The 21,325-nt window shown below is 58.1% G+C and overlaps 1 protein-coding gene across 1 annotated transcript in view; it reads left to right on the top strand.

Annotated features, from left to right (window-relative positions):
* Nucleotides 1-19,973, top strand: part of BSN (bassoon presynaptic cytomatrix protein) — a 127,370-nt gene extending 107,397 nt beyond the window's left edge. The window contains exons 5-11 of the mRNA XM_077129305.1: nt 90-6,734; nt 8,938-11,005; nt 11,251-12,050; nt 12,209-12,308; nt 12,872-13,003; nt 13,261-13,315; nt 16,003-19,973. Of these exons, the coding sequence (XP_076985420.1) occupies nt 90-6,734; nt 8,938-11,005; nt 11,251-12,050; nt 12,209-12,308; nt 12,872-13,003; nt 13,261-13,301 (9,786 nt within the window). The 3' untranslated portion in view covers nt 13,302-13,315; nt 16,003-19,973. The remainder of the gene's footprint in view (nt 1-89; nt 6,735-8,937; nt 11,006-11,250; nt 12,051-12,208; nt 12,309-12,871; nt 13,004-13,260; nt 13,316-16,002) is intronic.
* The last annotated feature ends 1,352 nt before the right edge of the window (nt 19,974-21,325 follow it).

Raw genomic sequence — 21,325 nt, 5'->3', positions numbered from 1 at the left:
GGTGAACCTAGGATTGACATGAAGGGGAGGGGTCCCTCCATAAGCTGTTTGCCAAGGGGAATCAGTGACTGCTTCTCCCCTTGCTGCAGGAGCTGGCAGGCAAGCCTTACTCTCAGGACCTGTCTCGGAGCCCACAGAGCCTCAGTGACACTGGTTATTCCTCTGATGGAATCTCCAGCTCCCAGAGCGAGATCACAGGTATTGTGCAGCAGGAAGGGGAGCAGTTGGACAGTGCAGGGGTGACAGGGCCCCGCCCGCCCAGCCCCTCAGAGCTCCACAAGGTGGGGAGCAGCATGCGGCCCTTGCTGGAGGCCCAGGGCCTGACTTCCAGCGGTGAGCGGGGCCTGCCACTGTGCAGCAGCAGTGGCAAAGAGCAGAAGCGGCGTCCACACTCCTTGTCTATCATGCCTGAAGCCTTTGACTCTGATGAGGAGCTGGAGGAGATCTTGGAGGAAGACGAGGACTCTCTTGAATGGGGACGCCAGAGGGAGCAGAGGGACACAGCTGAGTCCTCAGATGACTTTGGCAGCCAGCTGCGGCATGACTACGTGGAGGACAGCAGTGAGGGCGGCCTGTCCCCACTCCCACCCCAGCCCCCAGCCCGGGCAGCAGAACTGACTGATGAGGAGTTCATGCGACAGCAGATCCTGGAGATGAGTGCTGAGGAAGACAACCTAGAGGAGGAGGAGGAGGCTGCTGCCACCTCTCGGCATGGCCTGGCCAGACATGGCACTCAGAAGAATGGCCCCTGGCCCAGGCCTGAGCCCAGCCAAGAGCCAGTAGCACTGCCCAAAAGGCGCCTGCCCCACAACGCCACCACAGGCTATGAGGAGCTACTCTCTGAGGGAGGCCCACCTGAGGCCACTGACAGCAGTGGCGCCCTGCAGGGCGGGCTCCGCCGCTTCAAGACCATTGAGCTCAACAGCACTGGCAGCTATGGCCACGAGCTGGACTTGGGCCAAGGGCCAGACCCCAGCTTGGACCGAGAGCCTGAGCTGGAGATGGAGAGCCTGACAGGCTCGCCTGAGGACCGCTCCCGCGGGGAGCACTCCTCTACCCTGCCTGCCTCCACACCCAGCTACACGTCGGGCACCTCTCCCACCTCCCTGTCTTCTCTAGAGGAGGACAGCGATAGCAGTCCGAGCCGCAGGCAGCGGCTAGAAGAAGCCAAGCAGCAACGTAAGGCCCGGCACCGCTCCCATGGGCCCTTGCTGCCCACCATTGAGGACTCCTCGGAAGAGGAGGAGCTGCGCGAGGAGGAGGAGCTGCTGCGCGAGCAGGAGAAGATGCGAGAGGTGGAGCAGCAGCGCATCCGTAGCACCGCCCGCAAGACCCGGCGTGACAAGGAAGAGCTGCGGGCTCAGCGTCGGCGTGAGCGCTCTAAGACGCCACCCAGCAACCTGTCGCCCATTGAGGATGCCTCCCCCACGGAGGAGCTGAGGCAGGCAGCAGAGATGGAGGAGCTGCACCGCTCCTCCTGCTCAGAGTACTCGCCCTCACCCTCCCTCGACTCAGAGGCCGAGGCCCTGGATGGCGGCCCCAGCCGGCTCTACAAGTCAGGCAGCGAGTACAACCTGCCCACTTTCATGTCCCTCTATTCACCAACGGAGACACCTTCTGGCAGCTCCACCACTCCCAGCTCTGGCCGGCCCCTCAAGAGTGCCGAGGAGGCCTACGAAGAGATGATGCGAAAGGCAGAGCTACTCCAGCAGCAACAGGGCCAGACGGCAGGGGGCCAGGGTCCTCATGGCAGCCCCTCTCAGCCCGCAGGCCCAAGGGGCCAGGGCTCCTTTGAATACCAGTCCACCCCGGACCGTGACTACAGCAGGGCCGTGCAGCCTGGCGTGGAGAGCACGCCGGCCAGCCTGGGGGCCGCCGTGTACGAGGAGATCCTGCAGACCTCACAGAGCATCGCTCGAATGCGGCAGGCGTCGTCACGCGACCTTGCCTTTGCTGAGGACAAGAGGAAGGAAAAGCAGTTCCTGAATGCTGAGAGCGCGTACGTGGACCCGATGAAGCAAAATGGCGGCCCTCTTACCCCTGGGACCAGCCCCACCCAGCTTGCTGCCCCTGTGTCCTTCTCTCCTTCCACCTCCTCCGACACCAGCGTGGGCCGAGTCATTCCCGATGTCCGTGTCACTCAGCATTTTGCCAAGGAGCCTCAGGACCCCCTCAAGCTGCACAGCTCTCCTGCCTCCCCCAGCTCTGCCCCCCAAGAGGTGGGCGTGTCCTTTTCCCAGAGCCCTGGGGCCCCAGCTACCACAGCTGTGGCTCCCTGCCCAGCCGGCCTGCCCCGCGGGTATATGACTCCAACCTCCCCAGCGGGTTCCGAACGCAGCCCTTTGCCATCCTCCACAGGCCACAGCTATGGACAGACTCCAACCACTGCAAACTACGGGTCCCAAACTGAAGAACCGCCCCCAGCCCCTAGTGGCCCCACGGCTGCTGTACGGGCTGCCAGAGAGAAGCCCCTGAGTGTGAGTGATGGCAAGAGCAGCACTCCGCAGCCCTCCTGGGGATACTCCTACTTCGTGGGTTCCAGCCCACCTCTCTCCCCATCTTCTCCTTCAGAGAGCCCCACATTCTCCCCTGGCAAGCTGGGCCCAAGGGCCACAGCAGAGTTCTCTACACAGACGCCAAGTCCGATCCCTGCCTCGGACATGCTGCGAAGCCCTGGTGCCCCTACCCAGACCCCCATGGTGGCCCAGGGCACACAAACACCACACCGACCTAGCACGCCTCGCCAGGCATGGCAGCAGCCCTCTCAGGAGGCTCCCTTTATGGTCATCACACTGGCATCTGGAGTCTCCAGCCAGACCAAGATGGTGCACGCCAGTGCTTCCACCTCCCCAGTGTGCTCACCTACAGGCACCCCGCCCACCACCCACAGCTACAGTCAGACCACACCTCCAAGTGTGCCCCCGGAACCACCTGGGCCACCTGGCTTCCCACGGGCCCCCAGTGCTGGTGCAGATGGGCCCCTGGCACTGTATGGCTGGGGTGCCCTGCCTGCTGAAAACATCTCCCTGTGCCGGATCTCCTCTGTCCCTGGGACGTCTAGGGTAGAACCAGGTCCCAGGCCCCCTGGCAGTGCCGTGGTAGACCTGCGCACAGCTGTCAAGCCCACACCTATCATCCTCACTGACCAGGGAATGGACCTGACCTCTCTTGCCATGGAAGCAAGGAAGTACGGCCTTGCCCTGGATCCAATCCCAGGACGGCAGTCAACTGCTGTACAGCCCTTGGTTATCAACCTCAACGCCCAGGAGCAGACCCATGCCTTTCTGGGTACTGCTACCACCGTGAGCATCACCATGGCCTCATCTGTGCTCATGGCTCAGCCAAAGCAGCCCGTAGTCTATGGGGACCCTTTCCAGAGCCGGCTCGACTTTGGTCAGGGTATGGGTACCCCTATGTGCCTGGCCCAGGTCAAGCAGGTAGAGCAGGCTGTCCAGACAGTCCCATACCGAGGGGGGCCCCGGGGAAGACCCAGGGAGGCCAAGTTTGCCAGGTATAACCTGCCCAACCAGGTAGCTCCTCTGGCCAGAAGGGAGGTTTTGATCACCCAAATGGGTAGTGCCCAGAATGTTGGTCTCAAGCCAGGCCCAGTGCCAGAGCCTGGTGCTGAGCTCCACCGGGCCACTCCCACAGACCTGCGGCCACATGCACTGCCGGGTACCAGGAAGCCACACACGGTGGTGGTACAGATGGGAGAGGGCACAGGAGGCACCGTGACCACACTGCTCCCGGATGAGCCAGCAGGTGCCCTGGACCTCACTGGGATGAGACCTGAGAGCCAGCTGGCATGCTGCGACATGGTCTACAAGTTCCCCTTTGGCAGTAGCTGCACTGGCACCTTCCGCCCTACTCCCAGTGTGCCTGAGAAGAGTGTGGCAGATACTGTCCCATCTGGCCAAAGCAGTGGCCCTTTCTATGGCCCTCGGGACCCTGAGCTTCCTGAGCCTCCCACTTACCGGGGACCAGGGGTAGTGGGGCCTGTTCCTCATGAGGAGCAGAGGCCTTACCCACAGGGCCTCCCTGGCAGGCTCTACTCGTCCATGTCTGACACCAATCTGGCTGAGGCCAGCCTCAGCTACCATGCCCACAGGATGGGGCAGCTCCTCCAGGGCCCAGGACGAGATTCAGCTATGGACCTCAGCTCCCTGAAGCACTCCTATAGCTTGGGCTTCACAGATGGACGCTATCTAGGGCAGGGCTTGCAGTATGGCTCGTTCACAGATCTGCGCCATCCCACGGACCTTTTGAGTCACCCCCTTCCCATGCGGCGTTACAGCTCAGTGTCGAACATCTACTCAGACCACAGATATGGCACTCGGGCAGATGCAGGTGGCTTCCAGGAGGCCAGTTTGGCTCAGTACAGTGCCACCACAGCCCGTGAGATCAGCCGCATGTGTGCTGCACTCAACTCCATGGACCAGTATGGTGGGCGACGTGGCAGCAGCAGCAGTGGCGGTGGCCCTGAATTCATGCAGTACCAGCCCCAGCCCCAGCCCCAGACTGGGCTCAGTGGCCCGCAGGGTCTGGCTCCCCTCAGATCTGGCCCCCTAGGGAATCCCACCTTCCCAGAGGGCCACCCAAGTTCTGGGACCCTGGCCCAGTATGGGCCTGCAGCGGGCCGGGGAATAGCAGTGAGACAGCTGCTGCCATCCACAGCCACTGTGCGTGCAGCTGATGGCATGATCTACTCCACCATCAACACCCCAATTGCTGCAACACTGCCCATCACCACCCAGCCTGCCTCAGTGCTGCGGCCCATGGTGCGTGGTGGCATGTACAGGCCTTATGCATCTGGCGGAGTCACAGCAGTACCACTCACCAGCTTGACACGCATGCCCACGATTGCCCCCCGGGTACCTCTGGGACCCACAGGGCTATACCGGTACCCTGCACCAAGCAGATTCCCCACAGCTGCCAGCCTCCCCACTGCTGAGGGTCCTGTCTACCTGGGGAAACCTGCTGCTGCCAAGGTCCCAGGGGCTGGAGGCCCGTCAAGGCCAGAGCTGCCAGCAGGAGCTGCTCGAGAAGAACCTCTTTCCACAGCCACCCCTGCTGCCATCAAGGAGGCTGCAGTAGCCCCATTGGCTGGCCAGAAGCCTCCAGGAGATGCTGGTCCTGGGGGTGGCAGTGGGGCCCTCAGCCGGCCAGGGCTTGAGAAGGAGGAAGCATCGCAGGAAGAGAAGCAGCGTAAGCAGCAGGAACAGCTGCTACAACTGGAGCGGGAACGCGTAGAGTTGGAGAAGCTGCGGCAACTGCGGCTTCAAGAAGAGCTGGAACGGGAGCGTGTGGAGCTGCAGAGGCACCGTGAGGAGGAGCAGCTGCTGGTGCAGCGGGAGCTGCAGGAGCTACAAACCATCAAGCACCATGTGCTGCAGCAACAGCAAGAGGAACGCCAGGCTCAGTTTGCACTGCAACGGGAGCAGCTAGCACAGCAGCGCCTGCAGCTGGAGCAGATTCAGCAGCTGCAGCAGCAGCTGCAGCAACAGCTGGAGGAACAGAAGCAGCGGCAAAAGGCCAGTGAGGTACCTGGCCGAGGGCCTCCCACTGCTGCCACTGAGCTGGTCCAGAATGGCCAGTACTGGCCACCCTTGACCCACACAGCCTTCATTGCTGTGGCAGGGCCTGAGGGGCCTGGGCAGCCTCGTGAGCCCGTGCTGCACCGAGGTCTCCCTAGCTCCACCTCGGACTTGTCATTGCAAACTGACGAGCAGTGGGAGGCAGGCCGCAGTGGCATAAAGAAGCGGCACTCCATGCCGCGCCTACGGGATATCTGTGAACCAGAGTCAGGGCCTGAGCCCCCCGTGGTCAGGAGGATCGCAGACAGCAGTGTGCAAACGGATGACGAGGATGGGGAGAGCCGCCTCTTCCTGAGCCGGCGGCGCCGGGCACGTCGTAGTGCTGACTGCAGTGTGCAGACAGACGACGAAGACAGTGCTGAGTGGGAACAGCCAGTGCGCCGCCGCCGGTCCCGTCTTTCTCGCCACTCAGACTCAGGCTCAGACAGCAAGCACGATACCACTGCCCTGTCATCCACTGCCGCCACTGCTGTGAAAGCCACGAGCAGTGTGGGCATCCAGACCATCAGTGACTGCTCCGTGCAGACAGAGCCTGACCAGCTACCCAGGGTCTCTCCGGCCATCCACATCACAGCTGCCGCCGACCCCAAGGTGGAGATTGTCAAGTACATCTCAGCACCAGAGAAGACTGGGCGCGGGGAGAGCCTGGCCTGCCAGACAGAGCCGGATGGGCAGGCCCAGGGTGTGGCCGCCCCACAGCTGGTTGGGCCAACTGCCATCAGTCCGTACCTGCCTGGCATACAGATTGTCACTCCAGGGTCCCTGGGCAGATTTGAAAAAAAGAAGCCAGACCCCCTGGAGATTGGGTACCAGGCCCACCTACCCCCTGAGTCCCTCTCGCAGCTTGTGAGCCGCCAACCTCCCAAGTCCCCCCAGGTTCTCTACTCGCCAGTCTCACCCCTGTCCCCACACCGGCTCCTGGACACCTCGTTTGCTTCCAGTGAGAGGCTGAACAAGGCCCACGTGAGTCCCCAGAAGCACTTCACGGCTGACAGTACCCTCCGCCAGCAGACGCTGCCTCGCCCCATGAAGACCCTGCAGCGGTCCTTGTCTGACCCTAAGCCCCTCAGCCCCACCGCCGAGGAATCTGCCAAAGAGAGGTTCTCCCTCTACCAGCACCAGGGGGGGCTGGGTAGCCAGGTATGGGCACAGGGGCTGGTCCAGGGTGGGACAGGGTTCTCCACCTAGCCTGGGAGGCCCCCACAGGGAGGGGCTTCTCCTGTGGTGTGGGTGGAGTCACCTCCAGCTCCAGAGGCCCAAGGGAAGGAGGCAAGGAATAGATCCTCCTCTGAGCACACGTGATGGAGCCCACAGTAATGTGTGGATACACGTGTGGGCCCCCACAGCCATCCATGCAGACACCCCACTAGACTCAGCTTCTTCCTCACATCACCTCTTCACTCTCCCATACCTAGTCCAGCTCCTCCCATCTCCCCCTTCAGACTTCCTCAGCCCTCATCTCCGGTCTGGGCTGCTCACACTCCAAAACTGGTCTGTGGATGTTTCCAAGTAAATCAGTAAGACTTCCCAACCCTGAGCTGGCTTCTGTTGTCCAACAAGGAAGCCCAAATGCCTTGGCCTAGCACTTGAGGTCCATCCCAGCTGGCTGCAGCCTGTTATCGTCCTCATCTGGTTCCCACCCCTACCGGCCCTCAGTAAATCAGCTAACATACCTGTCTGCTCCTCTAGTCAGGTGCTTCTGAACCATAAACTTGTCCGTGGGTCTTGTAGTCTTAGTTGCCAAAGATGTCTGGGGACTGAGGTGGCCTGGCCATGGGTTGCAGTGGAGGTGAAGATAGGGGATTTTGAGGGCCTGATGCTCGGTGACTGAGCAGGGTGGGCTTTTCCTGAAGGCCCTGGAGCCTCTGGAAGTTTTATGCAGGTCAGACAGGAAAATTTGGGTATTTTAGAAAACTCTAAGGTCAGGGTGTGGGCTGACAGGCTGATGGAAGAGGTAGGAGCCAGAGGCTCTGTGAGATATATTTTCATGTTTTCTAGGTGTGATGCTGAGAGGAGAGGTGGGGCCTTGTGTGTGGTCACGGAGGTTACGTGCCTGGGTGGTGAAGGGCCCCTGGTGTGCAGGCCAATAGGGGTGGGCTGAGAATAGGAGCCTGGACTGACAGAGTCAGGGCAGGAGGCAGGGTGGTCCTGGCTTCAGGCCTAGGCACAGAGGTACCATGGGTTGGCCATGCTGGAGCCAGGCCATGATGGGCACTCAGTGGGGTACAGTCAGAATAAGAAAAGACAGAAACAGAGTAAGGAGCTCAGAAAGCCAAATTTTATCCATTAAAGACCCACCCTTTTGCTGATCTTTTTCTTTCTATGGCATATGGTGACAGAAGGTAGAAGGTTTTTATGTTTTGTTTTGTTTTGTTTTACTTGACAATGTAAAAAGTTAGAAGACTGATGACATCAGTCCCCAGTGTATTTTGGGGTGGTCCATAAAGCCTAAAAGCCTGGGGAACTGTGGGAATACTAGGATCTAGAGGCAAAGGGGGAACCTAGGGTGGGCCTTCAGGCAATGCAGAGCATCTGGGGCAGGTGAGGAGAGTACCACGGATAGTGTGTTAGGGAGCCTTGATCAGGAAGCTGAAGATAGGACTGGAGAAGACCTAGAAATGCTCTGGTGGCCCCAGAAAGCAATGTCAGGGAGTGGGTTGACAGAGGGAGCTGGGAGCCAGGCCAGGAACACAGTCCCCAGCATTCGGCAGAGGACAGCACAGGGAGCTGGAGGAGGAGGCTGGGGAGGCTGTAGACCCACATGTCGCTTTCGGGAGGAATAGGGCAGGAAGCAGAAGGGGACTCAGGGTCTGCTATGACTGCCATACAGTCAGCATGTGACCCTCCCCATGGTCCTCTAGGGAGCCTGGTTGGCCCACAACCCCTTCTACTCTTGCCCAGGGCTCACTGTCCTCAGCTCTCACCAGCTGCCAAGACCTAAACCCATAGCCAGACCTATATTCTTCCCACCTCCATGGGAGGCAGAGGGTAGCAGACCCATGGGAGAGGGACAGAGGTTCTTAGAGCCACTCGTGGAGCCCCATTGTGTGCCGGGCCACTACTGGAGACCAGTAATGAAGGGAATCTGCCCCATCCCTGCCTTCCACTGCCCAGAGCTTTGAGCCAAAAAAAGGCCTTTAAAATGAATGCAGGCCCTCCCTCCATGGGAGAAAGCAAGGCCAATGGGTGGGCAGGGCAGGCTGCAGGCTGCCTAGCAAATCAAGGTACCAACAGTGTGGTGCCCAGTCCTGCCCCAGCCCAGGCCTGGGCTCTTCCACCTCCTTCCCCACCAAGCTGCCCACGCCTTGGGTCTCAGTGCTGCCCGCCCTTCCCTCTGTCTCAGGTGTCGGTGCTGCCGCCCAACGGCCTGGTCCGCAAGGTGAAGCGGACACTGCCCAGCCCCCCTCCAGAGGAGGCTCACCTGCCCCTGGCTGGCCAGGCCCCCCCACAGCTGTATGCGGCCAGCCTGCTGCAGCGCGGGCTGGTGGGGCCCACCGCCGTCCCTGCCACCAAGGCCAGCCTGCTCCGGGAGCTTGACCGGGACCTGCGGCTGGTGGAGCATGAGTCCACCAAACTGCGCAAGAAGCAAGCAGAGCTGGATGAGGAGGAGAAGGAAATCGACGCCAAGCTTAAGTACCTGGAGCTAGGTATCACTCAGCGCAAAGAGTCTCTGGCCAAGGATCGCAGTGGCCGCGACTATCCACCCTTGCGTGGCCTCGGTGAACATCGTGACTACCTGTCAGACAGTGAGCTCAACCAGCTGCGGCTCCAGGGCTGCTCCACTCCCACTGGCCAATATGCAGACTTCCCTGCTGCTCCCACCACCCCCTCTGGCCCCACTGCCTTCCAGCAGCCCCGATTCCCACCATCAGCCCCACAGTACACTGCAGGCAGTGGCGGACCAACTCAGAACAGATTCCCAACCCAGCAGGTGCCCATCTACCCTGGCCCCAGCACATACTCAGCACCTGCCTTTCCGCCTGGCACCAGTTACCCAGCTGAGCCTGGGCTGCCTAGCCAGCAGACTCTCCGTCCCACAGGCCACTACACGGCCCAAACACCCTTGCCAACCACACAGAGCACCCTTTTCCCAGTCCCAACTGATAGCCGTGCCCCCCACCAGAAGCCACGCCAGACATCTCTAGCCGACTTGGAGCAGAAGTTGCCCACCAACTATGAAGTGATCTCCAGCCCTGTCGTCACCATGTCTCCAGCCCCCTCTGAAACCAGCTACAGTGGCCCAGCAGTAAGCAGCAGCTACGAGCAGGGAAAGAACTCTGAGCTGCCCCGGACCAGTGACCGTGGCGGCGTGAGCCAGAGCCCAGCCCCCACCTACTCCTCTGACTCACACTACACCAGCCTGGAGCAGAACGTCCCTCGAAACTATGTGATGATTGATGATATCAGTGAGCTGACCAAGGACAGCACCTCCACTGCCCCTGAGAGCCAGCGGCTGGAGTCCCTGGGGCCAGGTAGTGGTGGGCGTCCAGGGAAGGAGCCTGGAGAACCGGGTGTCCTCGAGGGGCCCGTGTTGCCCTGCTGCTATACCAGAGGGGAGGAGGAATCTGAGGAGGATGTTTATGACCCCCGTGGGAAGGGCGGGCATCACCGGAGCATGGAGAGCAATGGCCGACCAGCCAGTGCCCACTACTATAGTGACAGCGACTACAGACATGGGGCTCGAGCAGAGAAGTATGGTCCAGGCCCCATGGGGCCCAAGCATCCCTCCAAGAGCCTGGCCCCAGCGGCTGTCTCCTCAAAGCGCAGCAAGCACCGGAAGCAAGGCATGGAGCAAAAGATCTCCAAGTTCTCACCTATCGAAGAGGCCAAGGATGTGGAGTCAGACCTCGCCTCCTACCTGCCCCCTGCAGTCAGCAGCAGCCTGGCCTCTCGGGGTAGGAAGTTTCAGGATGAGGTCACGTATGGGCTTAAGAAGAATGTATATGAGCAGCAGCGGTACTATGGGGTGTCTAGCAGGGACCCAGCAGAAGAGGATGACCGTGTGAATGGCGGGAGCAGCCGGTCCCGGGCAGCATCTGCATACCGTGGGGAGAAGCTATCCAGCCATGACTTCAGTGGCCGGGGCAAGGGGTATGAGCGGGACCGAGAGGCTGTAGAGCGGCTTCAAAAAGCTGGCCCCAAGCCCTCATCCCTGAGCATGGCCCACGGCCGGGCTCGGCCCCCTATGCGCAGCCAGGCCTCAGAAGAGGAGAGCCCCGTCAGCCCCTTGGGGCGGCCCCGCCCCACTGGGGGGACTCTGCCTCCTGGGGACACCTGCCCACAGTTCTGCTCCAGCCACTCCATGCCTGATGTCCAGGAGCATGTCAAGGATGGGCCACGGGCTCACACATATAAGCGTGAGGAGGGCTACATCCTGGACGATTCCCACTGCGTGGTTTCTGACAGTGAAGGTAATGGCAGCTGGGGGTGATTTGTGCCCCAACGGGGCCTGGCCTGGCGCTTCACCCAGTGCAGGTTGCCCTCCTTGCCTGCTCCACCCTCACCCTTGGCCCCTGGTTGTGGGAGGGTGGGCTTGGGGTCCAGTGCTGTGTGTGTGGCAGTGGCGCCCACTCTCTAGTTTCCCTGCATGGCTTCAGCTGGGCCTCCCCTTCGGCCAGCCTGAGGGTTGATGGTGTTCTGTTTTTGGTCTCTGAAGCATATCACCTGGGCCAGGAGGAGACAGACTGGTTTGATAAGCCCCGGGATGCCCGCACTGACCGGTTCAGGCACCATGGGGGCCACGCAGTCTCCTCTTCCTCCTCCCAGAAGCGAGGCCCTGCCAGGCACAGCTACCACGACTACGACGAGCCTCCCGAGGAGGGCGTGTGGCCGCACGATGAGGGTGGCCCGGTTCGCCACGCCTCTACCAAGGAACACCGACACCACACTGACCACGGGCGGCACTCAGGCCGTCACGCTGGCGAGGATTCTGGCCGGCGTGCGGCCAAACCACACGTTCGGGACCCGGGTCGCCATGAGGTCCGGTCCCAACCTCAGCCCAGCTCTGCCCCGGCCATGCAGAAGAAGGGTCCATCTGGGTACCCCAGCTCTGCCGAGTATTCACAGCAACCCCGTGTTCCTTCAGCATACCATTCTGCCTCTGACAGCAAGAAGGGCTCACGGCAGGCCCACCCCGGGCCCCCGGCACTGCAGCCAAAGCCAGAACCCCAGCCGCAGACGCCGCTGCAAGGTCGGCAAGTGCCTCCAGGACCACAGCAGTCACAGCCGCCACTGTCCAGGCAGCCGCCCTCAGTGGTGGCAACATCGCGCCAGCCACAGACACATCCGCACCCGCCAGGGCCTGGGCCACAACACCCCCAGCAGGCCCCGTCACAGGGTCGGCTGCAGCAGCAGAGCCAGCCGACTACCCGGGGCCTGGCCTCTGCTGCCAGCCAGCCAGCAGGGAAGCCTCAGGCAGGCCCCACCACAGCCCCAGGCCCCCAGCCAGCAGGACCGGTAAGTGGGGCCCAGGGACATAGGGTTGGGGAGGGGATCTGGAGTATGGATTCTGCCAAGGGCAAGTGCCGCGACTACGGCTTGAACATCCCCTTAGCTCTAGGCTGAGTGTGCGTGGGGTCGCTAGGTGCATCTTAGCTAGAAACTCTGTGTTGCAGCCACGGGCAGAGCAGACCAACGGCTCGAAAGGGACAGCCAAAGCCCCACAGCTGGGGAGGCCTCCTCAGGCCCAACCACCACCGGGACCTGGACCTGCAGGTAAGTCCAGTCCCTGGTGTCCTCGCTATAGCCCAGAATACCTGGGAGTACTTGGTTGCCCTCTCAACCCATCCCCATCCCATTTCCTGAGCCCCCACCCCCACCTACTCCCTGCTGCATGCCCTCATGGCTTCTTGAGAAGGACCTAGTGGGCTGTAAACCTCCCCAGCAGAGAGTGAGCCTGGGGTTAGAGTGAGCCCTAGCCAGCGGAGTCACCAGCTCCAGGGCCTCAGGGCAGAGAACCTGGAAGGGACTGGAAAGCCAGCACCAAGGCCAAGCTTCTTCCTTTCCTTTCCCTTCCCCTCCCTTCCTTCTGCCTTCTTGTCCTCCTCTGCATTTTCCTCCCTTCCTCCTTCTTTTCCCTCCTCATCCTCCTTTTTTACTGCTTCCTCCCACTCCCTCTCTTCCTGTTCTTAGCATCCTCTCTTTATTCTCCCCATCATCCTCCTCACTCTCCCACCTCCCAGGGTACCCGTGTTCTGATTCCCTCGTGGCTTTTTGCTCACTCAGAACCTGAAGAGCCAAACCAAGATGGCTCATGATGGTGGTTTCTTTCCTCTTAGGTGTGAAGGCCGGAGCCAGGCCTGGTGGTACCCTGGGGGCTCCTGCCAGCCAGCCAGGTGCTGATGGGGAGAGTGTGCTCTCCAAGATCCTCCCTGGAGGGGCAGCAGAGCAAGCCGGGAAGCTGACTGAAGGTATGCACTGCCTGTGTCCAGAGCCATGTGGTATCTGTTCTGGGGTCCCACCCTGACAAGGATTGGGTCCAGGGATGATTCCAACTTCAGTCACTTAGCCATAGGCCAGCCTAGGAGCCCACCTGCTGCTGCCCAGTGGGTCTCTGGTTGGTCCTCGCCCCTCAGGCTGAGCTGGACTTTGCTATACCCAAATGGCCCTGACAAGGAGGGGATCTGGTACAATTTCCTGACACCTCTCTCCTCTTTCTGTGTCACAGCCGTCTCTGCTTTTGGCAAAAAATTTTCCTCGTTCTGGTGACCATACCCTGAAGGGTGAGTATCAACAGCCTGTACTCAGCCTCCCCTAGGAAAGCCCTGAGGTGCCGGCTTGCGGGGGTGGGGGGGGTGGGTCTAATTCCTAAGAGGTCCTCTGGGAGGACTTCTTCAACAGTCAGTCCAGTCTTCAACAGGTGATACGACCAGAGCTGCAGTGTCTCTGAGTGGGAGAGGAAGAGGAGGGATATTATGCACAGAGCCTCTAAAGTGGGGTCAGTTCAGTAGAGGCCCCCAGAAAAGAAAAGCCAGAGGCCAATAACCCCTTTTCCTTCTCCACCACCCCATCTCCCCATGGGTTCCTCACAGCCATGGACTGCTATTAGGTTGTAAGTGTACCCCCTACACCCCAATGCAGCACCTCCCCATCCTTCCTCTATAAATGTTCTGCAGGTTCTTGAGATGAAGGAAGATACCATTGCTATGGAAAAATCTTTGGAGTCAGAGGTCTGGGCACAGCTCTGGACTCTGCATATAAAACAGTGACTGTCAGGACCAGGGTGGAGCAGGACAGGGAAGTGGGTCAAAGAGCCAAGGCCTGGCTGACCAGACACACCCAGTTCCTGAGAGTGTGAACTAGCAGGGCTCTCATGGGCTTCCTTTGGTTGCAGCAGGCCCAGCCAGCTCCCTGGGAGGCAGGTCCGCTGAGCTAGCTTAGATGGTGTCAGATGACTCAAACTGTACCCTTGGAAAAGGGCCCATTGAGGACAACTGTGTCTCACACTCAAGGTCTGTGTGCTGGATGCTGAGTCCAAAGCCGTCCTGGAATAGAGGGTGGCCTGTGGCTCATGGGCAGTAGGGGAGCATGCTCCTTGCTTGATACCTGATGCTGGTGTCTTTGCTCCAGCTGGTTGAGAGAGGCTGGAGTCCTGGAACTCTGAAAAGCCATAGCACTCTGGGCATGATGTCAAGACCTTCTTGAAATTCCAGGCGGAACTCATGGCCTGCAAGATGGAAAAGTAGAATGTATGGAGGGGCAGAGAAGAAAGGAAGGTCATTAGGACAGGTGGTATCAGCCCAGACGAGGTCAGCCCAAGAAGAACGTAGGAAGGCCTCAGGATGGAGCCCTGGCTTCATCTGTGCTGCAGATGCCAAGGCAGGATAGGAAACCACCTTTCCCTGAGGGGAAAGAAAGAGGGACAGCCTTCAGGATAGTGGGAAGAGTAGCTGGGCTCAGTGCTGTTCTGTCCCCAGAGAGAGACTACCTCCCACCATCCCATAGCCTTGTGGTCCTCCCTTCTCCCATCTTTGCTGTTTCTAGAGTTAGTAGTACAGAGGTTTGGGTGCTTCTCATGGTGGGCAAGAAGCATGTGGTATCTGTGGCTAGAGTCAAGCAGTCAGCAGAATACTTCAAGGGAGCCCTGGTACCAGCAGGTGCCCTCGCCCTGGCCAGGCCCGCTTGTGGCAGGGAAGGAGCTGCGAGTGGTGTCTGCTGGGCTGCCTGGTTCCGAAGGAACAGTGCTGGGGCTGGAAAGTCTCAGTCTTCCATCCATGTATTCATTTATTCAACAAATGTTTGCCGAGCCCCAGGTATGTGTGGACCCTGTTCCAGACTCTGGGGATTCCACAGGGAATGAAACCAAGTCCCTACTCTCTGAAGCTGGCAATCCATTTGAAGGGGGACAGAGAATAAAGAAGTTAAAAGAAATTAAATTAAATAACAAAGGCAATATGTGAAGGTGATAAATGCCACGAAGCCAACAAAGCAGGGTTATGGGGGCAACAGGTCTGCTCCAGAGAACATGGTCAGTGCTGAAGGCATGTAAGGTAAGGCTTGAAGGAGAAGAGGCCACAGTGGGATGTGCCCAGGTGAGGGAACAGAGCCAGCAGAGGTTCTGATGCTGGGGTGAGACTGGTGAATGTTAGGATTAGGCAAAAGGCCAGCACAGCCAGAGCCACAGTGGTGGGGTGGGGTGAAAGACACTGCAGTGGGCCAGAGTAAAAAGGCCCGAATTTATTCTAATTACAGTAGCCACAGTGCGGTGTCCCTGGCATTGTCTTCACCCCATGACAGCAGGCTCCCTGCTGGTTTCCTGCTCAGTTGGATGTTTCTTCAGAGTTGCCTTGGAACAGATGTGAAATCAGAAGCAGTGCTGAGGGGCGGGGAAGGATGGGCAGCCCATAGCCCAGGTCCATGGCAGACCAACCCTGGATATGGGGCCAAGGCATGGTCACTAAAGAGGAAAAGAGCCACAGGCCTGGCTATGTTCTGGGTCCTACCACACGGTATATGGGTGGGCCACTGAGACCACGGACTTCATAGTTAAAGGAATCTCCCTCAGGTTTTGGCATTGTGCTGATGATTGGGCTGAGTGGTCGGTGCTGCTGTGAGTGGCAGGTAACTGTTTCAGAGGCAGCTGGAGAAGCTTGGGCAGGGAGAGTTTTGCCATTTTAAACAAAATCCTACCTCTCTCCTTTGTTTAAGCAAAACAGAAGCAACGTTTGTTATATTAAAAGAAATGTCACTCCCTGGCTGACCTGATTCTTCTTTCTTTCCTTTTCTCTGTGACATTGAACCTGCACCCCCAGCACCCACCTCCCTAAGCCTCAGGGGTGTGGGACTCTGTGGGGGAGGAGGAAATGGCTGACTTGGCTGAGAGGAGCGTGAGGGTGAGAAACAGCTGTCCACAGTTCTTGACAAAATCTTTTTCTCTTTCCTCTTTCCTTCCTCCCTTTTCTCTTCCAAGCATCTACAATCTGGCAAACCCTTGGTCCAAAGACTCACACCGGGTGGGACGCAGCAGGCAGGCCCTCAGTTGAGGACAGGATGCTTTCTAACAGCAGCTGCCTGAGTGAAACGAAGCAGCTGCTGGACAAGTGCAAACGTTGGCCTGGAGGGGCCTTTGATTGTCTTTCCAGAGACCCTGCTCTCCTCAGGGCACCACCTCCAAGGCACAGTCGTCACTGGGAGGGAGGAGACCTCTCTCAGAAACCCTGCCACCGCGGCTGACTTGCCACTCTTCCCACAGCCGCCTTTCCGTGGCCTGGCCAGCCAGGCTTCCAGTGAGTTACACACAGAGTTTGGGCACACACTCCCATTTTTGACGGATGCTGCCCTTCTTTTCGCCATACCAGAAGTTTCCCACAGCCTTGGAGAGGGGCTTTGACTGAGGGCTGGGGGCTTCAGGCTCTGTTTCCTTCACATTCCAGCTGGCCCAGATCCCTCTGTGGCCACAGGGCCCTGCCCCACTCACCCTGCCTTCTGGGTAACAGTGGAGCAAACTTCTATGTGGCCAGCGTGGGGTTGGGAGAACTTTACAAACATTAGGACCTAACACTGTCTCATTGCTGAAAAAGAGGCCATAGCACCGAAAAGCAGTGTGGGCACAAGCTGAGGCGTCTCCCAGCCCATGGGTAGCAGTGTGCCAGCATGCCTGCCACCATCTCAAAGCCATCCCCCACCCCAGCCATCATGAGCATCCCAGCGGCACCGCCATTGTCTTGACCAGCCGGCTCCTCCTCCGTACACCTGGGGATTTCTTTTAATTTCAAGAACAGCCTTAATCATTCCAGTTTGATTTATGTGTATACCTCATAAACATTTTTCTTTTGTTTCTCTCCTCCTCCTTTCCCTCTTCTCTCTCTCTCTCTGCTCACCCCCTTGCCTCTCCCCTCCACCACCACCTCGGGACTGACAGTTTGGTTTTTCCTCTCTGCTCTGCCCCTGCTCAGCACAGGGAGAATGTTGACTTAGCAGCAATAGTGGGTGGCAGGCCACCAAGAGCACAACCCCAGGGCGAGGTCTAGGGAGGCCCCTCAGCCCGCCTCTGTTTACCGTGCAATTCTAGTCCTTCTTAAGCCATCACCAGTGAGCGTGCTCAGAGTAGAGGGGCCAGGGTTTCTGCCAGCCAAAGGAGGGGTCCAGAGCCCTGGGAGTGGGGGGGTTGGGGAGCATGGTGCCTCCCCTCCACCTGGTGGCCTGGCAGGCATTCCTCCACAGGGCCCTTCCCTCAGGGCCCTCTCTTCATCCTGGGCACAGCCACAAGTCTCATCTCTAATGTTCTATGCAATGAAATATAAACCCTCAAAGACACTGTTAATATTTAATAAATTCCATGTTGTGTATAAGGATTTAATTGCAAACATGCAGTTGAGAAACTGGATAGATATGCTCATATTGTCCCCCCACCCCCCACCACTCCCACCCTGTGTGTCAAGTTCTCAGTCTGTGGCATGTTTGACCTGTGGCAGGACTCGCTGCTGCCAGGTGAGTCGCCGCCTGTCCCGCAGAGGAGCATGCACAGCTCACAGCCTCTTTGCACGATTTCATCCATTTTAAATCCTCTACCCTCTTGCTTGGAGTTCTTTTTGTCTCAGAACCTCTCCTTCAGGAGTGCTTCTAGCTGACTCTGCACGAACTAGTGAGGACCTGCTGGAATTGTTGCCTGAGCGTGCCAGGCTGCAGGGGAGGCAGTGCAAGGCCCCACCTGCTCCTGTAGTCTTCTTTGTCCAAGAAGGGTAGGTGGGGAGTCCCTGGAGTAGACAGTGCTGGTGGGAGCCCACATAGAATGCATGGGTGTGAATGTTCTGAAAGTTTTCTGTAGGATTCCTATCTGTATGTTGTTCCCCCACCTACCCCAGCCCTGAGCCAAGGGCCTCTGGCCACCCCTTCCCAACTGGGCGCTGCTCAAAGGTAGAGCCAGGCTACATCTGTGGCCAGAGAGGTAGAGGTCAAGGGCAGGGCCTGGCTGTGTCCTAGAGACCACAGCTGCTGATGTACCTGCTCCACGTCTCTCCTCTGTGGTTAGGAATGCTCAGAGGCCTGTGAGTCAGGAGATCTGGGCTGGGGCCTGGGGGGCAAAGGGCACTCAGGAAGAGTTGGGCCTTTAGCGCTTATGGCTAGAGCAATTGACAAGTGCCACCTGGAACCAGAGCAGTGATCTCTTCACATAGACAGTGGCTTCAAGTTCAATTTCTTGGGAAGCTTATCAATAGCAGAACTTTTTGGAAGGTTCTGTGTGGCCCTCTCTCTATCTGTCCCTGAGCCCTATCCTCCCTGACCACCCCCATCTGCTTTTAGCTCCTCTGCCACCTGAGCCAGGAGTGCAGCAGGCAGTAGCTGCCCAACCTTTGCAGCCTGGTCTTCCTCCAGAGTGCTCTGGTTTACACCAGGCATTCCTCAGGGGTCCACATTTCTCATGCATTCCTATAAAGTCTCTGTGCCCCTTCACAGTGGAATTCTGGCCCACCACTGGCAACGGTGGATAGAAAGGAGGCTGCCAATCTTTGTGTTGCCCTGAGAACCAGGCCCTCCTAGGATTGGGCCTCAACCATCCCATACCCACTTTCTGCCAGCAGTCAGGCCTGGGTCCTCGAAGCCATCTGAGCAAGAACAGAGGAGGCTGTGGCCCAGCACATCTGGCCACCTTGGGTCAGGTCTACGTGGGGACATGCCTAGTGGTTGGACTTGAGGAACCAGGGAAATATTTCTCTCCTCTAAAGGCCAGGGCATGTGGCCAGGAGCAGAGAAGAGGAGGGGAGATGGCAGAAAGGCAGCCTCCAGCCTGCCCCATCTCAGGCTCTAAAGTTTTGACTTTTCAGCAAATTTTCTTTCTGGCCAAGCCCTCTGAGTTTGAAACTTCTGACATCTGCTACCCCCTCACCCTCCTCTTTCATCACCCTCTGTGATGGAGGCTGGAGCAGGTCTCTGGGCCATGGGTGTCCTGGCCCTTATGTGGATACTGCTGTGGCCTCAGGGCACTGTAACCAAAGGCCAAGGGGCCAGCATTCAGTGCCTTGGGCAGTAGGAAGCAACAGGCACATTTCCAAATGGGCAAGGAGTCTCTAGGATGCAGGCCAGGCCTTTTCCATATCCCCCAGCCCCCATCCAGCATCACGAACAAGGGCATTGCCTCCTCTGCCCATTTCAGGGCCTAGTACTCACTTCACAGCCAGCTCCCCCTCCCTCAGCCCTTGGGCAGAGCGTGTGGTCTTATAGCCCACAATGAGAAGGCAGCAGTGGCAGCAGCTATAACCATGACCTGTCTCCTGTGGGGAGTTTTCCAGGCAGATCCTTTGCCATGGCAGTGTGGTCCTGCCCTGCTGCCCTCCCCCCACCCATGCTGTAAATACTTGTCACCGTGGATTCCGACAGAATTGGAAGGACAGGCCTAATCCACTGAAACTCCCTGGAGATGCCAGCTCCATTTCCCTGGAAACCAGCAGCCCTGCTGCCACGTGCACTGGGGTGGCACTGGAGAACCATGGAAGTCATGAGACATTGTGTGTGTATGCATGTAATGCGTGTAGAGTGTGTTTGTGTGTGTGTGTGCGCGCGTGCTTGTCTGTCATTCAGCCTTTGCAGTCAAACCAGCTCCTTCTCTCCAAGTATTGTATCCGGGAGAGTGGTGGCTGCCCAACGCCTTTTCCCCCTGCTAGCTTCCATGTCTTGTTTTTTGCTTCCCCTTCTCTCTCTCCCTTTCTCCTTTCCTTTCTTCCCTTCTTTCTTTCTCTCCTTTATTTGAGGGGGGAAGAGTGCTGTACAAAGTCAAACAAACAAGTTTACAGTTGTAAGTGCAATGACCTGAGTCCTCCACATGACCTTGTGAATTGTGTGTTGTCCTCCTGTGCTTTGTGAGAACTCGTGGTACTTCAGTGTCCCGCTCCCTGTATTGTGACAAGGTAATTCTGTGGTATCAGAATAAAAGGACTTGATATAAACGACCTACGGACTGTCTCTGGGATGGTTTCTGAACTGGGAATGCTTACTACTCAGTGACAAGGCTTTGTGCTGGAGGAGCAAATCCGCAAATTTGTGACAATCCTGTTTGTCCAAACATACCAGGAAAAGAGTGAAAGAGCAAAGTTGCAGAGGTGCTGTCCACATCAAGCTGTCTGAAAACAACAGTGGGCCCTCCATGAAGGCGCCAGAGGAAAGGTCCCAAACTTGGATCTGGAGGGAGCAGCTCACTGCCTGGACTATTCCATGGAGGCGTCTCTGTGGCTTGTGGTTGTTGAGGCTGAATACCCAGCTTTCTAGGCCTGGTATTAGGGAACCAGGTGAGCAATTGCTGCCCCCTGGCGCTGCCAGTAGGTCCTACATTTGTCTGCTCTCTAGGCCTAGCTCTGCTCACTCCAACCTCATTTCTTGCGGCTGCCAATCCTCAGTCCTTCCTCAGACAGGAAGGACTTATCGAAATTGCCCAGTTCTTGAAAACTTAAAAAATACAGATAAAATGAATTATCAGCCTAGCCCCAGGCCCTTCCCTCCCTCTCCCACCCACCCCAAGAGTTAACATCTTGATGCTTGTCATTCCTTCCTGTTTGTGTTCTTCAATTCTTTTTTATTTTAAACAGAAGCTGAAAGGTGCAGTAGCCACTGTATTCTAGCCTCCTGTTTGTTTCTACATGTCCTTTTCAAGTACTTCCATGTTCATCCTCCAATGCTCAGCCTCCAGAGAGATGCACCATGAATTTATAGCCTGTACACTGCACACACCCTGAGGGACAGATGCCATGTTTCCAGTTTTCCAATTATAAACAATACTGTGATGAATGTTCTGCTTTCCCAACTTTCCATCCAGATTGGTGGCCAGGGTCACCAACTGCTCCCAGGTCAGGCTTTGTCCTGAAAACACTGTGTGCACACAAATGTAAGTGGCCTCAGAAAGTGGGAATAATTTTTACTTAACTAGTTCGATGTGGTTGATGAGGAAAGGGGAGCTGTAGACCAGGCTAGTAGGGTCTCCATCAAAGGCAAGGTGGGGTACAGATAGACAGGACCCTGAGTTGTGTAAGGTCAGCCAGGCGTGGGGTAGATGGAGAGAGGGGACATCCCTGCTGGCTGCTGCCTGTCCTCTCCTCCAACTCTGCCCGGCTACTGTGGCAGTTAAATCTGTCCAGGGGGAGATCTCAGGTTCTGGGTGGAGTCTGACCCTATGAGGCCCTAGGCACCTGGGAAGGCAGGCACAGGCCCACCAGCTCAATATCCCCAGCAAGGCGCCAGTGCGAAGAGCGGGTGAGGGCTGGGGGAAACAGATAGATCTCTAGGCGGGCCTGGTGGTTGATAAG

Source organism: Tamandua tetradactyla, chromosome 15 (genome assembly GCF_023851605.1).
Source record: "Tamandua tetradactyla isolate mTamTet1 chromosome 15, mTamTet1.pri, whole genome shotgun sequence".
NCBI lineage: Eukaryota > Metazoa > Chordata > Mammalia > Pilosa > Myrmecophagidae > Tamandua > Tamandua tetradactyla.
This window is presented reverse-complemented; position numbering and strand designations above follow the sequence as displayed.